A 19,241-nucleotide genomic window follows, 5' to 3' on the forward strand; every position below is an offset into this window, starting at 1 on the left:
TAAACAAACAACATCTTAAACATTTCAAACATGGATAAAAGTGGCATATTATGAAACTACACAAAATTCTAGGCATTTTACATATATAAATTGTTTTAATCCGATGCACGGTTGTGGAGATATTAAATGCATGAAGCTTGGGGGTTTTCTACAAAACAGGTAAATCACTGGAATATTGCTAAAATCGCAGACAAGGAAAAAAAACACACTGGGCCGAATCTGATTGGCCCAGTAATGTACAGGAGAGGGAGTGGAGAGGGGCTGCTCACTTTGGGCCTAAAGGAGAAGATGGACCGGCTCGGTTTGGTGGAGAGGGAGGCTGGAAGGGGTGCTGGGCCTAGGCGCTTGCCCCACGCTGGCGCTGGAACGAGTCAACGCGGGGATGAGCGAGCCGCTGTGGCTCTCTGTTCTGAAGAAAAGAAACGACAGAAGGCCATGGCGATGGAGAAGACGCAGGCAGGAGGGGTCCTGGGCGGCGGGAACTGGCCGGAACGGCACGGATTCGGTGGCTAGGAGGCGGAGAAGAGGAGATCTGGTCCAAATCGGGGCCGAGGTGCGAGCTTGATGGGCGGCTTGGTCCATGGCGGCGGTGGTGGTCCTGCAGGGAGGCCTCGGGCGCCATGGCGGCGGAAGGAGGCGGCTTTGTCACGGCTCGTCGGATCTTGCAGGAGATGGGGAGAAACCGAGGTCGAGGAGGCGCAGAACCACTCGATCCGGTGGCGAGGCGAGCTTCGTCGGGCGTCCATGGCAGGGCCTTGGTTCCCCTGGTATAGAGACGGGGAGAGAGTTGAGAGAGAGGAGGAGCAGAGAAGTGAAGGAAAACAGGAAGGAGAGGAAGAGAAGGGGAGCGATGCGGGGCTGGTCCTGCTGGTGTTGCTCCGACGGGACAAAGGGTGGTGATGGGACTCCGACATGGAGCTGTTGCTGCACAAGTTCGAGCAGGGAGAGGGCGACGGCTTGGCAGTTGAGGTCACTGGTGGTGGCTGGCTGGCTCGGTGGATTTTCGGATCGGGAGGTGGCTCGGGATTGGTTCGGTGCTGAAAACGAGGGGAGGTGGTGGATCGGGAGGGATCCCGATGGAGAGAGTGGCGGCGGCGAGGGGGATTGGTGGATTGGACAGGATAGGCTAGGGTTTGACTGGTTATTTATAGCATTGGATTTAGATTAGGGGCTAACTCGTCCCTCCGATCGCAATGGACGACCGCGAATAAAATAGCTAGGGAGTCCAAATAAGAAAACTGTGATGTTTTGTAAATGTTTGGGGATGATCCGGACCCAACGGTGACGACTGTCCGGGTCGGGTCCGGGACGGCTTTTCAGGCGTGCGCGCGAGGAGGGTCGAGGCTGACGAGAGAGGTTAGGTAGGGCCTGGCGGTGAGTGGTAGTGGGCTGTGTAGAAAGCCTAGGGCTGAGAGGAGAGAAGAGAGAGACCCGGCGACTGTTTCCGGAGACCGAAAATCCGACGATTTAACCGACTATATTGTCGCTATAGTTATCCGTTGGGGCGTCAAACGGACTCTGAATGCGATGAAAGTTGGCAGGCTTTCTACTGACAACAAAACAACACCGCACGCCAACTTTCATCCCATTCCAAAAATATTTTCCGGCCACTTATAAAATAATATTTCGGACGCGCCGCGGACGCGTGCGAGTGTGTCTGGGCTCAGAACGAACAACAGACGGAACTGGGGGAACCCAAACGGATGCAAGTTTTAAAAACATGATGATGCAATACACATGATGACATGGCAAGATGCGACACGCAAGCAAATGACAAGGCAACAACAACGAATAATTGAAAGACACCTGGCGCATCGGTCTCAGGGCGTCACATCTTACATATTCAACAATGTTTAAATGAAACAATAAGATTTGGAGTCTTTGATTTTGACTCAGGGTCTCCATCTAGCTTGTTAAAAATCGAAACAACTTACATGCAATCGATGCAGTTTACAGGAAGGAAAAGCCGATCTGCTGAATGGATCATCTTCTTTCGCCAAAAAAAGTACAACTACTTTAGATTTTGTCTAATAATCGGATGCACACAAGTATTACCCAACTCAAATCCTCTTATTCTCTGCAATTTTTGTTTGGAATATAATCAGTAGTACCAGAGGAGAGGAAGTCTGTTCTTCAGATTTGGCAATGGAGTGCTTGCGGGCTAGGAGAAGACTCCACAGATATGTGATGATGGATTCATTTAATTCTTGCCGGACAAACTGAATGTCCCCACGTAGATAGAATAAATGACTCAGAACATGTAGCTACTGTTTCGTCGTACGTAGGCGGTGGCGTATTCATAATCTGTAAGAGCATGGTTAATAGAAGAGCCCGCTACGGGCTATATACCAGTGCCACATCACCTTATAGTCTTCCTAAAACCATACTCATACAATAGGCTGACTGTAGATTAATTATTAGGCTGGCTATAGCATTCAATGCTTGCATGTGGACTGAGGAAAAGGGACTCACATGATTCATATGTGGGAGGAAACGTTGTCTTTTAGCTTTCACACAGGCTGCATGCTGGCTGTATGTGCTCGTATCTTGTGCTGTAGCCGGGCGCTAGATGGAGCGCCGGCTCCCGTCTCTCTCCCGCCTCCTCTCTCCTCCGGTTGTTTTTTTGCTGATGTGGCGCAGCTTACAGCCTGCTGAGTAGGATCTATTATACTTGCTCTAATGATTTCCATCAAAGTGGCTCGGATCCCGATAGAGCTAGCAGTCGGCCGAGATTTCGTAGGTCTGTGTCGCCGAGTGCTTCAAATCCATCTTCAATATGCATGTTACTATTCTAAGTTATTTTTCGCTGTGTCTAGTCTCATGCGTCTTTGGATCGTAAACTTTTGTTTTCAAAAGACTTAAAATAATTACATTCCTTCATTCCTTGTAATTTTTTTAATTACATTCCATTTAATTTCACACAAAGCCCAACACAACAAAAGAAAAATCTGAAAAGTCGAGATGAGGCCCCCCCTTAACTTTTCGTCTCCCGCCGTGCGGAGGTACAGATTAGAGAGAGAGGAACCCCCTAAAAAACGTAAAGTAAAGAGAGGGGTGTTTTCGCAAAAGAGAGAGAGAGAGAGAGGGGTATTTTCCTGTCGTGGTGTGGGTAGAGTACGCAGGAAGGAGGAGCGACGAGTTGAAAAGCAGGAGGCGGGTCGTGGGTCGTTTCGCTTCCTGTTAAGTGAAGAAACCTTTCGTTTTTCCCTCGATAAAAAAAAGAAAACCTTCCTTTTCCCGTTCATTGTTTCCCCAATTTCCCCATCTTCCCCCTTCGCTTTCCCCACAGAACCTCGCGCCCCTCTGCCCACCTCGTCCCGCACCTCGCCTCCTCCCCGGCCCGCCCTTTTCGGGTTTTTTGGGCGCATAGGCGCACGAAAACCCTAGAAGGGGCTCCCCGCGTGCGTCGTTCCGAGGTAAATCTTCGCCACCTCTCCCTGTACTCCGCGCGCCTGGCTCTGCTTTGCCCTGCTCTAGCAAGGAATGGTGTTCCGTGATCGAAGTGGAGGGGGTTCGAGCGGTTCCTCCCCCGATCGGCTCCGACGAAATGGCGGCCGGTGAGCGGTTGGAATTGCTGGGGGAATGTGATCGTTTCTGGGCGGGGGGACTCGGCCCCTCGGGACCGCTCGATTGTTTTTCTCATTCGTGCTGTGTCCTATTTTGGGTGTTTTCGGTTCCATGTTTTGGCGCGTCTCTTTTCTGCGCGTGCAGTGTAAGGCTGAAGCGTTCTCGGAGAATGACGGGAAGTTTCCTTGTTTGCTGATGCTGCATGCGAGATGTTGTTTAGGGTTTAGTGACGTGTCATGGTGTCTGGTCTATTTCTCGGTTGATCGGGTTCGGTGCGATTCTGCGAGTTGAAATGATTTGACTAACCAACTGCAGGACGCTTTTGGCATTCTGAAACATGTTTTGTCTTACGCATGGGGTCCCACCAGCAATGGTGTGGCTGCAAACATTTATTCAGTGCGGCGGTCGGCTCATGCTAGTCCCAACTGCCAAGTTCTTCAGATGTTGCTCTGTTTAGTTCTTCATTATAGATGATACGGGTCGTACTGCATTATTGTTAAATTGTTAACTGCTGCTCACGAAAATGTAGAAAGTACATGACATTTACTATCTCTTTTATTATTGCTTGAATATGTGTAAATTCTACCTTCAAATAATTCTAATCTTTGTCTTCTTTGTGTTTTGCAGAAAACAAGTGTATGTATGTGTAGCAGCGCTGCTAGTCAACACTAGCTATGGATGTGAATGGAAAATTATCTGATGGCGACTTAAATAAAACAGAAGCTCTTCACTCGAATGGACAGCCGGTAGATGATGTCATAATTATAGAATCTGAAGGGGATGAGAACAAAGTTGTAGTAGAAACTAACATCATAGAAGGTCCATTTGAGGAGCACAAGGAACACAGATGTGGCAAAACGGACAATAGCGTGCATGAAGAAGCATCCACTAGCACTGATGATGATTCAGACAGTGACCTGTATGGATTTCTCCGCGAGTCAGAGAATGAACAAACTTCAGAGTCTGATGTTGAGGAGACAGACATTGAGGTTTGTGCATAACATGTTCAATTTCGAGATCATAACTTCTAAATCAGAAGAAAAACGTAGGTCACCATGTCCCTAAAAAATGTATGTTTACTGTATGGATTGTAGTTAATATGGCAACTTGACATGAAACTCTCGACAGCTTTTGTTGATGAACACCATTTAGTATTTTCTATTGTTTGCTTGATATACTTTTCTCTGTCCTTGCCCCCCTTAGTTGTGAAGCACATTTATGATGTCTAGACTAATCATCAATGTTATCTTATCAGGCTGCAGCTGCACCTCAACATTTCTATGATTGTATTTTTTAATGCCTAACATATACTATGCTAGTTTGGTTTCTCTTGTCGATTGATTCAGTTTTGATTTACAATTGATTGGCTGAACAGATTGAAACATAGCAGGTGCAACTTATGTTACTCAAATCTGTTCTGCATTATATCAAGTTCTTTTCAGCAATCTGTAATTTTGATGTGTCGTCATCCATCTTTTGGGTGCATATTTTGGTTATAAGTTCTCTCAATTGATTTCCAGCAGGTGGCTCTGCCCGAGGAAAAAGTCGAAGAATTAGTTGCTGAATTCCATGATGTTGAGAGCAAAGTAACCTTTATAACCCCTGTTGTCCTATGGACACCTTTGTTTCCTGAGCATTTAATTCATTGTTTTCTTTGGTAACACTCAGGCTGCTGAGGCGCAAGAATCACTTGAAAAGGAATCACTTGAAAAAATTGAGGCTGAAGTAAGATTGGAGTTATCTGAGAGGCTCCAAGGAGATGCGGTTTGTGAATATGTTTATGTTTTGCTTCAGTTTATAAATTCTTAACTGTTACTCTCTCTGTTCAATACAATGATATATAATATATATTTTTTACTTAAAATAGTTGGACTTAGCTGTGGCAATTGAGATGGAGCAATTCAAGAAGGAATGGTCAACCGAACTTGATGATTTGGAGATCCGTAGTGCTGTTCTGCTGGTATGCTTTTGTTCGAAAGAGGATCTTTCTGTTCATTCAATAAACCCGGTGATAAATTATATCTCAGTGCCATGTGATATCCTATGCATGTCCAAAATGCCCTGTTTATTTATTTATTTAAATAAAAATAAGTTTCATTATTTATTCATATTATTATCACCAGATTAACCATGTATTTCTAGTCTCTTGATTAGATTCGCGGAAGTTCTCGACCTTGCTAAGACATAATAACAAAGGCGATTAGTGTTAAACTTGTTAAACTTGCTATGACCTTGTGTTGGCTGTGTGCATCTTAGTTATGCAGAGGCCGGGTGTAATGCTTAAATCTAAAGCGCCCCTTTTCGAAAAAAGTATATCACAACTCTAGTCATATTAAATTGAGACTTACTTTTTTGAAGGAAATTTGAGACATTATTTTACTTACATTTCCTTTGGTAGATGTTTATTTCAGTATCTCTAGGTGCTAAATTGCAATTTTAACTCCAGGAAGAACTTGATGCTGCTGGCGTTGAACTTCCCAGCCTTTATAAGTCAATAGAAAGTCAAGCGCCAAATGTTTGTGAGACTGAAGCATGGAAAAACAGGACTCATTGGGCTGGTTCTCAAGTTCCTGAACAAGCTAATCTATCAATCAGAAAAGCTGATGAGTACCTGCAGTCTTGTAGACCTGTAAGGAGGTAATGTTAGGGCAAACAGTTTTTTGACGTAAACTGTCATGGACAGAAGTTGGTTACTCCTTTGTTCTGTTTTTTGAGCCTGAGCTTTAGTCTACTTGCCTCAAACAGAAAACATGGAAGGCTGCTGGAGGAAGGTGCTAGTGGCTTTCTTGCAGGAAAAGTTCCTGTTGTGGATGATGATTCTGTACAGTGCCATGAGAAAAGTTGGAGTTCATTCAATGAACTTATTAAATCTATTAAGTGTGCCAAAACTTCTTTTGGAAGCAGTAACTGGGCATCAGTTTATCTGGCCAATACACCCCAGGAAGCTGCCGCCTTAGGTCTCCAATTTCCAGGAGTTGATGAGGTACCAGCTTTAACTGATCATTGTTATATCGTGTGTTGTCACCGTTGCATTTTACTTAGCCTCATGCCTCATCCAATACGTTCTTGAAATATAATTCTATCTTAAACTTATGTATTTCCCTTAGAGAGGAAGCTATTCTTGTTGATGCTTCTCCAGTCTGGGGAAATGTAAACTTTAGTAGTAGTTAACTTGAATTTGTATTTATTGAAGTGCGCAATCTGGTTAGTGCAACATCAGGTCAAATGAATTGGATAAGATTAGACAACTAAAGGTATACCTTGTATGTTTGATAATGAATATGATATGGTGTGGTTACAAACCGTTGCATGCACGGTGTCTTGATGACCAATCCTGTTATCCAGGTTACTATTCCCTCCATGTAACAATGTATTACTACATGAATGCGGCCACACTTTCAGTACCCCCAGTGCTCGCATGTTCACAAAGTGTCTAGATTGATCTTGCAAAACTAATGCTGGAGCTGTATTGTTGAAAGCGCATCAATTATCTTATATGTCGTCATTGCTTTCAGTACTACTCCCTCCAGTTCAGATTAGATGACTTCTTCAGGAAGTTGATATTGGTTGCAAGTACTTCCTGTTTTGGGGTCAAGGCAGCATTCTTGTCAATCAGTAACATTTTGATGGGTATTATGTATTTATGTTAGGGAAATTGATATACAATTAGCTGGGAAAGCTACACCAAAAGCTAATGCATTAAGTGTTTCTTTAACCTTCTTTGTGCCTTCGATTGCTCCTCTGTTTCAAAATATAAGGTCCAGTTTGTGAAGGGTGAGTTTGGCAAACAAAACTAGGTGTAAGTTGAGTCACCAAGGGCAGGCATCTCGTCTGGATTGCATGTGTTTTAAGTAACTAATACGTACACCACAATTAGCTTTGAGGTCTTTCAAAACTGAAAACATCCAAGAATTAAGTGAGTCATCGTGCATGCTCCCCCCATACATTTTCTTTACAGATTGGTGATGCTTTTGTTAGTTGATCTACTGTAATGTCCATCAACCTAAGCATCATTGCATCTTGAAACATTTTCCTCTTGTGCACATTGAGTTCACCTGTCAGTTGTATTTTTTGTGCTTACATTAGACAAGAATGCAACATATATTTTAATGTAACGATGCCATATTTTTGATCATTATAGAAGCTATGCATCATAAAATTGTTTATAAACATTGTTGTTAAAAGGAAAACGCTTACGATCATCCGACTGAAAACGACGCACGCGCCCGCTGTCTCTATGACCGTCGGATATGATTTGTTTGCATGACTCGGGCATCAACCTATTTACATACTATAGATTTGCAACTGAGCCACTATTGCAATCTCCCCTACCGCAACAACTAGGTTGTTGCAGAATCTGAATCTCGTGCGACACATTGACTGTCTCCTTCGTACTCAACGTGTTTCCTGTGGGGTCACTCAACAGCGGGGCAGTTGCGACAACATCTTTCATTGCAATCTTCAACACCATCCATGTTGCAAAAGTCATTTTCCGCAACATCATCTATGTTACAAAAAGTGAGGAAAAAATCTACAACAAAAACTTTGTTGCAAATATTTTCTACAACATGAGCTCTGTTGCAGAAATACTGCAACACCGTCTCTGTTGCAATGACAAGGACTTGGCTGGATCACTGAATGAAGCCACATCTAGCGGCTGTCGAGGCGGCGGATTTTTTCAAAAGATCCGCCGGTTGACGCGTAGCACGACCCTTGTTAAAAGCTCTTCTATAAGTTCTAGAAAGAAAATGGGTGACATTATTATATTATTTCCCTGCATCCTTTTTCAGTTTTAATAATGAGACAGTATTTTTTATTTTTGGTTTTGAGTAACATGTTTATTATTCTTTCGTGTAATTGGTTCACCATGGTACTTACCATTATACTGGTATTTTCCGTAAAGCTGGCATCATCCAAATTTCCACTTATTTTATTTGTTTTTTCCATGGAATAGTTCCTCTAAAGTTCCAATTATTATTCTATATATAGGTGGAGGAGATAGCTGAAGTTGATGGTGCTGTTGATGACATAAAATGTGTTGATGAAATAGAGCTTTCTGAAGAACAGAGGAGAAAATACAGAAAGGTCAGTCGAAACTAACCATGCACCCTTCTTTGTCCTGATGTTCCTATCCTTAGATATCTCCTTTGTGCTTTTTGTGTAGTCTTAGTGTGTGTGTGTGTGCGTGTGTGTGTGCTTGTTTCCATTTTTTACTTGATTTATTGCTTTCTATAACACCTAGTTCCTCCTAGTTTGATAGAGTTGTATGTTTTGTTCACGCTGGATGCATAATATGTTAAAATCTCAAATGGCGTTTTTATAGTTACATGTCTACTTGGTAAAATGCTGATTGCAAACATTTACCCTGCATACCAATGACTTCGCTGCGATGCTTATAATCCTTGTATCTATCTACTGTTCCTGATTGTTCTTTATTGCTCAGTACCTATTTCTTTTTATGAGAAACACGGCCAAGTACCTATGTGGTCATGCTGATTCTCTGATTCGGTTGCAATACAAGTGACATAACGGCTTGTTTAAAAGCTGAGGATTGCTGATATGCTGTACATCATATGTTATTTGTTGTAATGTAAATATCACTGAAATACCTTATGTAGGTAAGAGAAGAAGATGATGCAAAGGCGATAAAACGTTTGCGGCGTTATATGGAAAAAAGGACAGACGGCTGGTGCAAGGTACCTGCTCATGTTAGTATTTGGTGCGAGATCAGTCTTTTTCTTACTCAGCTGGATTGGTTCTGTTTCTCTTGGGTGCTCTAATTAACATTCAATGCAGGGCAACGTCGGTTTGACCTCGTCATCAAATGGATGCTGTAAGCTACCTCTGTCATTAGATGATGGTGTTTTGGACGCCAACAGGGGTCGTCCTTTATCTGAGAAACAGAAAATGGATAAAGATGAAGTTTCCGCTGAGTTGCTGAAGCGAACACGTGAAGATGATGTTGAGCTTGACCACAAGAGGTCAAAAACTGTAGTGATAGAGAGTGACGATGACATGCAGATGGACAGCAAGCTAGTTCTGCATATCAAGGACAGCGAGCATAGTTCAGCAGAGCTTGAAAAGGGGGTTGACATTATTGATCTTGATCTTTTCCCATCACAAAGCCCTAAGTTTAGTGATATGGATTTACCCAAGTCTTTTAAGTGCACAATTTGCACCAAAATGTTGAATGCCTCTGATGTGCATCGTCACCCAGTACTGGATGTTGCTGTTTGTGGGTCTTGCAGATTTCTGGTGATAGAGAAGAACCGTCTTGAGGTGAATACTTACCCTCTTTGCTGATAGTTTTGAACCGTTTGAAAATAACATCAGTTCTTTTTGGGGGATGAACAATGCGTTTGTAATATTCTTAGCCATGCTGTTTATTTTTATTACAGGGCCCTGTATCTGGTGGTTATTGCACCTGGTGTGTTCAGTGTGAACAACTTCTAAGTTGCAGTTCCTGTAAGATGCTTTTTTGTACAAAATGCTTGTTAAAGAATCTTGGTGAGAAATGCATATCAGAAGCTAAAGTCACTGGCTGGCAGTGTTGCTGCTGCCAACCCAGTCAACTGGAACACTTAATTTCTGAATGTGACAAGGCTCTGAGTGGTGTTGAATCTTCTGATCTCGAGGGTGACAACACTTCTGGAACCGAAACCAATGACCCTGTTAGGTATGCCCTTTTGCACTTTTACCAGTATACTCCCTCTGTTCCTAAATATAAGTCCTTTTAGAGATTCCAGTAAGGGACTGCATATGGAGCAAAATGAGTGAATCTACACTCTAAAATATGTCTATACATCCGTATGTAGTTTGTATTGAAATCTCTAAAAAGACATCTTTAGAAATGGAGGGAGTATTATTTATCACACTATTGATATAGCACTGAAGATTTTTTCAAGCTAATTGAATATGTAAAACCTGGTCAGCAAGCACAAAAGGAAAAAGAAGATAAGAAGAATCATGGATGATACAGAACTTGGGGAGGAAACAAAGCGTAAAATTGCAATGGAGAAGGTGTAGTCTCCTTTGCTTTGACATATCTAACATTTGTTTTTAGTGGAAGCTGTCCAGGTTGTAATTTGTACATTCTTTTATAGGCTAGGCAAGAACATTTGAAGTCAATGCATGAGCAGTCTGCCAGCAAGTTAAGGAGCAGCAACATTGGAACTTCCTCTGGGGCTGTATTGGAAGTCTTCCTACAGGATGCTGGGGATGGCCATATTGTCAACCCTGCCAGGGAGGAAGACGAGGAACCTGTTAGAATTCCAAGCAGCATATCTGCTAAACTGAAGCCTCATCAGGTTTGTATTTGATATATACCCTCTAAACACTGCGATGCGCATTCATCCTTGCAATTAAATTGATTTGTAAAACCTTGTATCAAAAATGATGTGCTGGCTTGTAATGTGCTTGCACTGAAATGTACAAATAGAAATCTTTATCACATGATGATTGAATGTGTTCCCTACCATTGCTTTCATAATTTTGCTTTAAAATGCTTAGCATTCTTTAATTGTAATTGTTTGCTAGGTGGCACCATGTCACTTGCATACCAGTCATGACCTCTACCCCATACTGTGACTGGACCCCTTATATGTTGCATTCTCGTATTTCAGGTAGCAGGAATAATATTTATGTGGGAAAATGTTATCCAGTCTGTTAGAACAGTCAAATCTGGTGACAAAGGTTTTGGGTGCATTTTGGCGCATAACATGGGGCTTGGGAAAACTTTTCAGGTATGTGTTCGTATTTTACCTTGATCCAGTTAGATGAACATATTCTGATGTCGATTTAAATTATGTGCTGGGAGCTATTCTAACGTATGCGATGTGTGCTTTTCACTTTTACCGGTTTTGGTGTATGTGCTTAATTGCTATTAATTATGTAGCAAGCGTTAATGCTTTTCAAGGCGGCCTTTGTTTGGCCGGTTGCATACCTATATTTATGAATTGTATACTTTGCAGGTTATTACCTTCCTGTACGTTGTTATGAGATGTGCCCAGTTGGGACTCCGCACGGCACTTATAGTTACCCCTGTTAATGTTCTGCATAATTGGAAGAAAGAGTTCACCAAGTGGCAACCGGCCGAACTAAAGCCCCTTCGTGTGTACATGCTGGAAGATGTTCCGAGGTGCGGATTATGTTATCCTTTGTGTTACTGTTAACGTAGTTAAATTTGTTTACTCAATGGGTGTAGCCTAGAGGCTGTCTTGGTGCCAATAATTCCATCTTGTAAAAACTTAATGTGCTCAACTGCAATTGGTATAGTAACAATCTAGCTTGTACCGGCCTTTAAAGAAATCTTTACCCTGAAAAGGGTCATCTGTTATGTTAAACAACTACTACCATTGATACATTGATTCCTACCATGGAAGATGGAGCTCGATTGGTGGTTTGTATTTTGTGACATAAATTAAGGATTTTATTTGGTGCGTCTGTTGTGTTTTTCCTAAATTTTGAAACATCAGGTGTAACCCTTACTTTTTATCTCAAGTTTACCTGCAACACTCACTTGGTTTAATACGAAGGAGTTCTGTTCCTGTACTGGAATCGTGCAGCTGTGAAACATAGCGGTTTCTTCTATAGTTTTTAAGTTCAGAAAAACCTGTGTGTTTATATGTAAATATTTTGTGGAAATGTGGGTTCACTCTGTCTGTGATGTTTTCATTATTAATACTCCCTCCGTTCCTAAATATATGTCTTTTTAGTTTTTAGACATTTCAAATGGACAACAACATACGGCTGTATGTAGACATATTTTAGAGTGTAGATTCACTCATTTTGCTCCGTATGTAGTCACTTGTTGGAATCTCTAGAAAGACATATATTTGGGAACGGAGGGAGTATTTATCATGGAAGTACATATTTCCACTCTAACCTTTATTTTCGCAGGCTAAAAAGGCTGTATTTACTTAACAAGTGGCGAGCAAAAGGTGGAGTACTTCTCATTGGTTATTCATCATTTAGGAACTTATCTCTTGGAAGACATGTGAAGGAAAAAGATACTGCAGATGAGATTTCTAATGCGTTGCAGGTGATATTCCATTTGTTCTGTTATTTTGTTTCAAGCTTTTATGTATGCCAGCTCACTATCCTTTATATGAGAGCATAATAACTTGTAGATGTTCATGTCTTGCATGAATTATGATGTATAATGTTTTCGGTTAGCCATGGGTTCTGATGTATTTCACTTACATGGCACTGTCAGTGTGGGCCAGATATTCTTGTATGTGATGAAGCACATATGATAAAGAATAGGAAGGCCGACACTACACACGCTCTAAAACAAGTAAAGACGCAAAGAAGAATTGCGTTAACTGGATCCCCATTACAGAATAATTTGATGGAATATTACTGTGTAAGGAACTTGCACTTCACCATATACAGTTTTATCTTCCAGTTACTGACAATATTTGATGCCTAATGGCTTTTGGTTCATCCTATGAACAGATGGTTGATTTTGTCAGGGAAGGTTTTCTTGGAAGCAGCCATGAATTCCGCAATAGGTAATGTAATGCTCAGTTACCTTGGCACCTTTGTCTTTAAATCTTGGGATTGAGACGTCTTGCTCTATCAGGTTCCAGAACCCGATCGAAAATGGGCAGCACACAAATTCTACATCAGATGATGTCAAGATCATGAACCAACGGTCACACATTCTGTATGAACAGCTGAAAGGCTTTGTCCAGCGAATGGACATGAATGTGGTGAAGAATGATCTACCGCCGAAGAAGGTTTTTGTCATTACCGTAAAGCTCTCTCAACTGCAAAGAAAACTATACCGAAGATTCTTGGATGTGCATGGTTTCTCAAGCGGCACTTCTGAAAAACCTTATCAGCACGGTGGCTTCTTTGCCAAATATCAAAAACTAGCCCAGGTATAAGTTTGAATCATTGTGCATTTCATTAAATAAAAAAATGTAACATTGTATGGTCTTATTTGTTGTTGCTAAAATGCTACTCCATCCGATCCAAAATAAGAGTCGCAGCTTTGAACTAACCTTAGTATTACTGTGTTGTACCATCATCATATTTATTTATACTTTTGTTCCTTATGCTGGACTATATGTTAATGTGTAGATATGGAACCACCCGGGCCTTCTCCAGATGGCTAAAGAGCAGAGAGGAAGTCTGCGCCGAGAAGATGCTGTTGAGAACTTTCTGACGGATGAGAGTTCTAGTGACGATAATCATAATATTGAAATTCAACTGCCAAATGGAGGTAAATTGTTATTTACCGATGCATTTTCCCTTTTGTTCTTCTGTGCAGAATTTGCACCTGGTTTGAACTGTTTTTGTCATTTCAGGGAAACAGAAGAGTAGGACTGATCAGCAGTCCAAGAAAATTGACTTACTGAACGAGGTACTTGATTATTCACACAATGTAGATTATCAGAAATTTCCAATTGAAAGTATTGCAAAAATTAAATTGGCATGATATTCTGTAGTGCATTGTGCATACAATGCTATCCAGTTATTTATACTTTCCAGCTGTGTACTGGGTCTCTGTTTACTACTCCCTCCGTTCTAAAATATAGTGCTTCCTCTGTTCCCGTGCTTCAACTTTGACCATAAATTTAACCAACGATACCGACTGCAGCAGGAGCAAAAGTTATACCAGTGAATTCGTATTCAAAAGAAGTTTTCAATTATATAATTTTGAGAGAGAATCACAGCCGGTCTCGTTGGTTAAATTTATGGTCAAAGTTGGACCTCAGGAAGTGCGGGTGCACTATATTTTGGAATGGAGGGAGTAATATAATATGGTCTATATGGACCATAATGGTGGATTAATTGAAACATATGCAGACCCTTTAGTGTTGCAATGCTTTCCACCCGCACATTAATGTTGTTGATTATGAAAATTTTACCTTTATGTGCTTCTGTTTTCCTGTAGGAAAGTAACTGGTGGGAGAACCTTCTGGATGATAATACTTTTAAGGAAGCAGATTACAGTGGCAAAATGGTCTTGCTCCTTGATATACTGGCGACTTGTTATGAATTGGGTGACAAGGCACTAGTGTTCAGCCAGAATTTGACCACTTTGGATTTGGTGGAGTTTTATCTATCTAAGATGCAAATCAAAGGAAAAGAAGGCAAATATTGGAAGCAGGGCAAGGACTGGTACAGGTATACCTCCACACTTGACTGTATTTCTTTTACAGACATGAATCGTACAACTATTGGTGTGGATTTGGTAGTTTAACAATTTTGTGTTGCTTTAATTTGTTGTTTCGGCGTGCGTATGAGAGAACCATAATAACTTGTTGTCAATTCGTCTATTTTTTGGATTAACTTATTTTTGGTGTGGACAACTGAAGACCTGAACCTATTGGTATGCAAGTGTCTTTTTTTTTGTGACGACAGTATGCAAGTGTTTACCACAATATGATGTTTATTCTAGCAAACTAAAAAAATACATCATGAATAATTTGCAGTTTGTTAGTTAAAACGCTCTTATATTATGGGACGGAGGGAGTGCATGATAATGTGAAAGAAAATGTGCCTTTATTCCAAGAGTTTGCATGCCTTTATAACAGTTGTTCATGGTGCCTTTGTTTTGCTGGAAACTTGCTGGGTTATGTTTTCTTTTCTTTTCTTTCAGTTCTTTGGGATTGAATCTAACTACAATGTACTCCCTCTGTCCCACAATATAAGATTGTTTTTCAAGCTAACATAGCTTGAAAAATGATCTTATATTGTTTTTTAAGCAATCCTGCAAGAGAGTGGGTGGTTAATTCTATAGCACTGAAGTAGACGGGGTTCAGAAAACAGGACCTGTTCTTGTTGGCTGGTAACTGGTGATTCTTTAGGACATTGCATGAATCAGGGATGCTAAATTTTTTGCGACTCGGGTAAATGTGTGTGTTTGTGTTGCTTCCTAAAATATATGTTGATGGCAGGATATTTCAGTTTTGTAAAATTTCATCGAGAATATCCTCATCCAGGTGCCCCTAACTTGCTGCTGGTGCCAATACAAGCTGACATAACTATGACAGCTGAAGCTTGCGACTAATCATGACATACCATGCTGAAATAAGCTTTTGGATCATTTTGGTCCCCTATGGCAGCATTTTTGGCACTATTTCTGCAAAGATGACTGCTGTATTGCCAGCGTGTAGTTTGACAAATAATGTTTATAATAATTATTTATTTATGCAAAGATGGTGTTGTTACTTTGAGCACCCTGTTCTGCAAAGATTTGTGTATCATCAATTTTAATTCTCCAAATACCACACACTTGTACTGTGTGCCATACAGGCTTGATGGGAGCACTCCATCATCCGAGCGGCAGAACCTTGTCGAAAGATTTAATGACCCTGCAAACACAAGAGTAAAATGCACATTGATATCTACTCGAGCTGGATCTCTGGGTGTCAACCTTCATGCAGCAAACCGTGTGGTCCTTCTGGATGGTTCATGGAATCCAACACATGATTTGCAGGCCATTTATCGGGTTTGGAGGTAAGAACTAGTAGCATGATTCACACATTATTTGCATTTTTATGTGATTATATGTTTATTTGATGTGTACTCTGTATACAGGTATGGCCAGATGAAACCTGTGTATGCTTACCGCCTAATGGCACATGGAACAATGGAAGAGAAAATATATAAGCGGCAGGTATTGTGACATTTGCTGCCTTCTGGTGGGGTCCCAAGTTAGAACTAAATTGTTTTTTTACATATTAAAATAAAGGTCTTGTTTGGAATCTTATCAATATGAATCTCTTGGTTGTTGATAGGTGACAAAAGAAGGGCTCGCAGCAAGAGTGGTGGATAGACAACAAGTATCTAGAACAATTTCCAAAGAAGAGATGTTGCATCTCTTTGAATTTGGTGATGAGGAATTGTTGGACGAGAGTGGGAATGATACCATAATTGATCGCACGAAGGTTGGAATGGAGAAGCTATCCATGCCCAATAGCACTGAACTACCGGTGGACACGCTCATGCTGAACCTACTTAGTGATCACCCTCGGTAATGCCTAACCTATTTATGTTAAAACTTATAAGCACTTCACAAATCTCTTTTGTAAGAAAATGAGATGTTATAAAATCTATAATGCCCAATAATTTGGAGTTCATAAACTTATCAAACATGGGACGTCGTTTATTTCTTTTCTCAACTGCCAGCATCCTCTTTTTGTCAAACATTAATTAATGTTGTTTTCTTGCTATGAATGTATATGTGTGTTAAGTTGTTGCTGGAGGCGTAATATCTGCTTCAAATTTACAGGTGGATTGCAGGTTACCATGAACACGAAGTTCTTCTGCAAGAAAACGAAGAGGAAAGACTCACCAAGGAAGAGCAAGATATGGCATGGTCAAATTTTAAACAATCGCAGCAGTTGGATGCCGTGGCAAGGAAAGCTGCACATGATCACGAGAGAAAACCAATAGAGAGCAACCCTCCCCCGCCTAAAGTTACTTCAAGAAGTCGGCAGGCGCAGCAACCAAAATCTCATTCGAACAACCAGAAGAAATGCACCAACTTGAACCACATGCTGACTCTCAGAAGCCACGGTACCAAAGCTGGATGCACGACAAGCTGTGACGAATGTGGCCAGACCATTAGTTGGGAGACACTAAACAGATCAGATGGTAGATTGAGGTGACCCCACTTGGCTTACTCCATGTGGAATCACAGCTACGCATTTCAGCTCGTTTTTTAAGGGTTAGCGCGTAGTATGCATTTTGTATGAGAGGCTTTTAGTGTACATACTTAGAGGGCAAATCTCACCTTTTGGTACAGATGGAGAACTGCATTAATTGGAATTGAGTTTTTCACCTGGTCGGTGAAGGATTGTTGTCAGGAGTTTCACTTACGGAATTAATTGGAATCGAGTTTTTTTGGTCTGCAGACGAGCTGTGAATTTTGTTAGGGGGGTTTCATTTTGAGGTGGAAAATGGATTTTATTACTCGTAAAGGCGTACAATCTGCTGCCAGAAGGGTAGCTACAAAGTCGGGAGCATGTGCACCCAGATTATATCAGTGTAAACGATTAACCCTAACAAAATTTGCTAAAGCATCTGAATATCTATTCTGCTCACATAACACAGACCTAAACATTTTATCTCCAAAGGCAAGCTCATTTCAGCTGCAATATGTCTCAGGTTCGACCGCTCCATCTCTTTTTAGTCTCTACCGCCATCTTTGCACAGTCAATTTGGATGGCAACTAGAAGGGCTGTCTGAATTTATGAGACACATACAGTCACAAGTTGAATTTAGTGGGAATGACATACTCCTTCAGTCCGAAGAAGTTTGTCCCTCAAATGGATGTATCTAGCATTAAGTTAGTGCTAGATACATACATTCGAGGGATTAGCTTGAGACAAGTTTTTTCGGACGGAGGGAGTAGTTACTAGGGAAACAGAAATATTGCAAACATGTGATTTGAAAATCCCATCCATAGCATATGACAAAGATTGAAGGGTTGCAAAAATCATATGACATTTGGATTTATCAGAAGACATCCTATGTAGCATGGTATAAAACTACTTGCATCACATACCCATCACCATACCATCATAGAGAGAGATGGATGAGGACGACGCGGATGGAGAGATGGATGCAGTCTCGCCGGAACCGCCGGAGACACCGCCGTCGCCTTCCGATCTGGTATGTGAATTTTTCAATGCACGTTACGATGAGGAGGAGGTGGCAACGACTCTAGACAGAGTACTGCCCCTTGATGATCCGGCAAGGATAGGACTACACGCGGGGGAGAAGAAGGAAATGATCCGGTCGTTCATCGGAGGATGGCGGCGACGGCGATCCGACCATGGAAAGGTCCCCTCCCCAAGGTATGTCTACCAAATCTCACACTTTTCGATTTGATCCGCCCGGAGGCTTGGACTACGGTAGTGAGGAAGAAGAAAGGCCGCCGGGGAGTGGCCGGACCGGATCGGGGCCGCTCGCTCCTGTCGTTTGAACGAGCTTCTGGGCCGGGTTGGGCTGGAGTTGAGCGAGAATGAGATGGGCCTGACTAGGACTGGGTATGAGGCCCAGGTCCTTAGCTAGGTGACCGACCGGCCCGTCGAGGAGGCTAGCGACGTGCATGCGATCGAGTCGAAGAGTTCGACTAGTCTTGCAGTCCCTCGTCTGCTTCGTTCGTCCAGGACGGCTAGGGTTTGCAAGGTTTCTGTGCCTGGCTTCCCTCGGATTGGAATTGGGAGGGCTGCGCGTGTTCCACCGGTTGCGGCCATGGCAGGTCGGGGCGCTGTCCTCCACCTAAACCGCCTCTGCCCAAGCCGGTGCCGCCCTTGACCGGCGGGCCGTCGCAGCATGCTCCGCCTCCCCACAAGGTGGCACCGCTGCCGCAGAATAAGGCGGGGAGTCAGGCACCCACCGCCAGCGTCTAACGAAGGTATGCCTCCTGCGGCCAGGGCCGCGCCGCCGACGCCGCGGGGAGGCGCCTCGTCGGGCCAGCAGCGGCAATGCGCCTACCGTGGCAGGGAGGCTTTGTATGGAGGTCGGGACCCCCCCTGTGGTCAATGGGGCGATGATGGGTATGACGCGTATGGCGAAGGACAACATCGTGGTTCGTCCTCGACAGGTGGCGGACGTGGTTTTGCCTGGCAGAGCGACGGGTCGACGGAACGACCGTTTTACGGATCGCGGGAGGATTCGTCGAGGGAGCTTCCGGTCCGGATTACAGGCAG

The 19,241-nt window shown here is 42.5% G+C and overlaps 1 protein-coding gene across 5 annotated transcripts; it reads left to right on the forward strand.

Annotated features, from left to right (window-relative positions):
* The first annotated feature begins 3,175 nt into the window (after positions 1 to 3,175).
* On the forward strand, positions 3,176 to 17,437 carry LOC125508310 (protein CHROMATIN REMODELING 20-like). 5 transcript variants are annotated; one of them, XM_048672973.1, is made up of 26 exons: positions 3,176 to 3,416; positions 4,195 to 4,556; positions 5,088 to 5,153; positions 5,236 to 5,331; positions 5,435 to 5,527; positions 6,014 to 6,204; positions 6,313 to 6,550; positions 8,557 to 8,652; positions 9,186 to 9,275; positions 9,364 to 9,846; positions 9,966 to 10,243; positions 10,500 to 10,587; positions 10,671 to 10,874; positions 11,190 to 11,309; positions 11,538 to 11,704; positions 12,466 to 12,607; positions 12,782 to 12,931; positions 13,024 to 13,079; positions 13,151 to 13,451; positions 13,654 to 13,795; positions 13,881 to 13,936; positions 14,471 to 14,703; positions 15,835 to 16,038; positions 16,120 to 16,198; positions 16,320 to 16,555; positions 16,814 to 17,437. In XM_048672973.1, the coding sequence occupies exons 2-26, from the start codon at positions 4,242 to 4,244 to the stop codon at positions 17,190 to 17,192; spliced, it is 4,503 nt and encodes a 1,500-aa protein (XP_048528930.1). In that variant the 5' UTR covers positions 3,176 to 3,416; positions 4,195 to 4,241; the 3' UTR covers positions 17,193 to 17,437. The 5 variants fall into 5 exon arrangements, with proteins under 5 accessions (XP_048528930.1, XP_048528952.1, XP_048528941.1 ...); XM_048672995.1 differs by having other exon boundaries at positions 9,186 to 9,263; XM_048672984.1 differs by having other exon boundaries at positions 5,091 to 5,153.
* Positions 17,438 to 19,241: the final 1,804 nt, after the last annotated feature.

This window comes from Triticum urartu, chromosome 1 (assembly GCF_003073215.2).
Source record: "Triticum urartu cultivar G1812 chromosome 1, Tu2.1, whole genome shotgun sequence".
NCBI classification, from domain to species: Eukaryota; Viridiplantae; Streptophyta; class Magnoliopsida; order Poales; family Poaceae; genus Triticum; species Triticum urartu.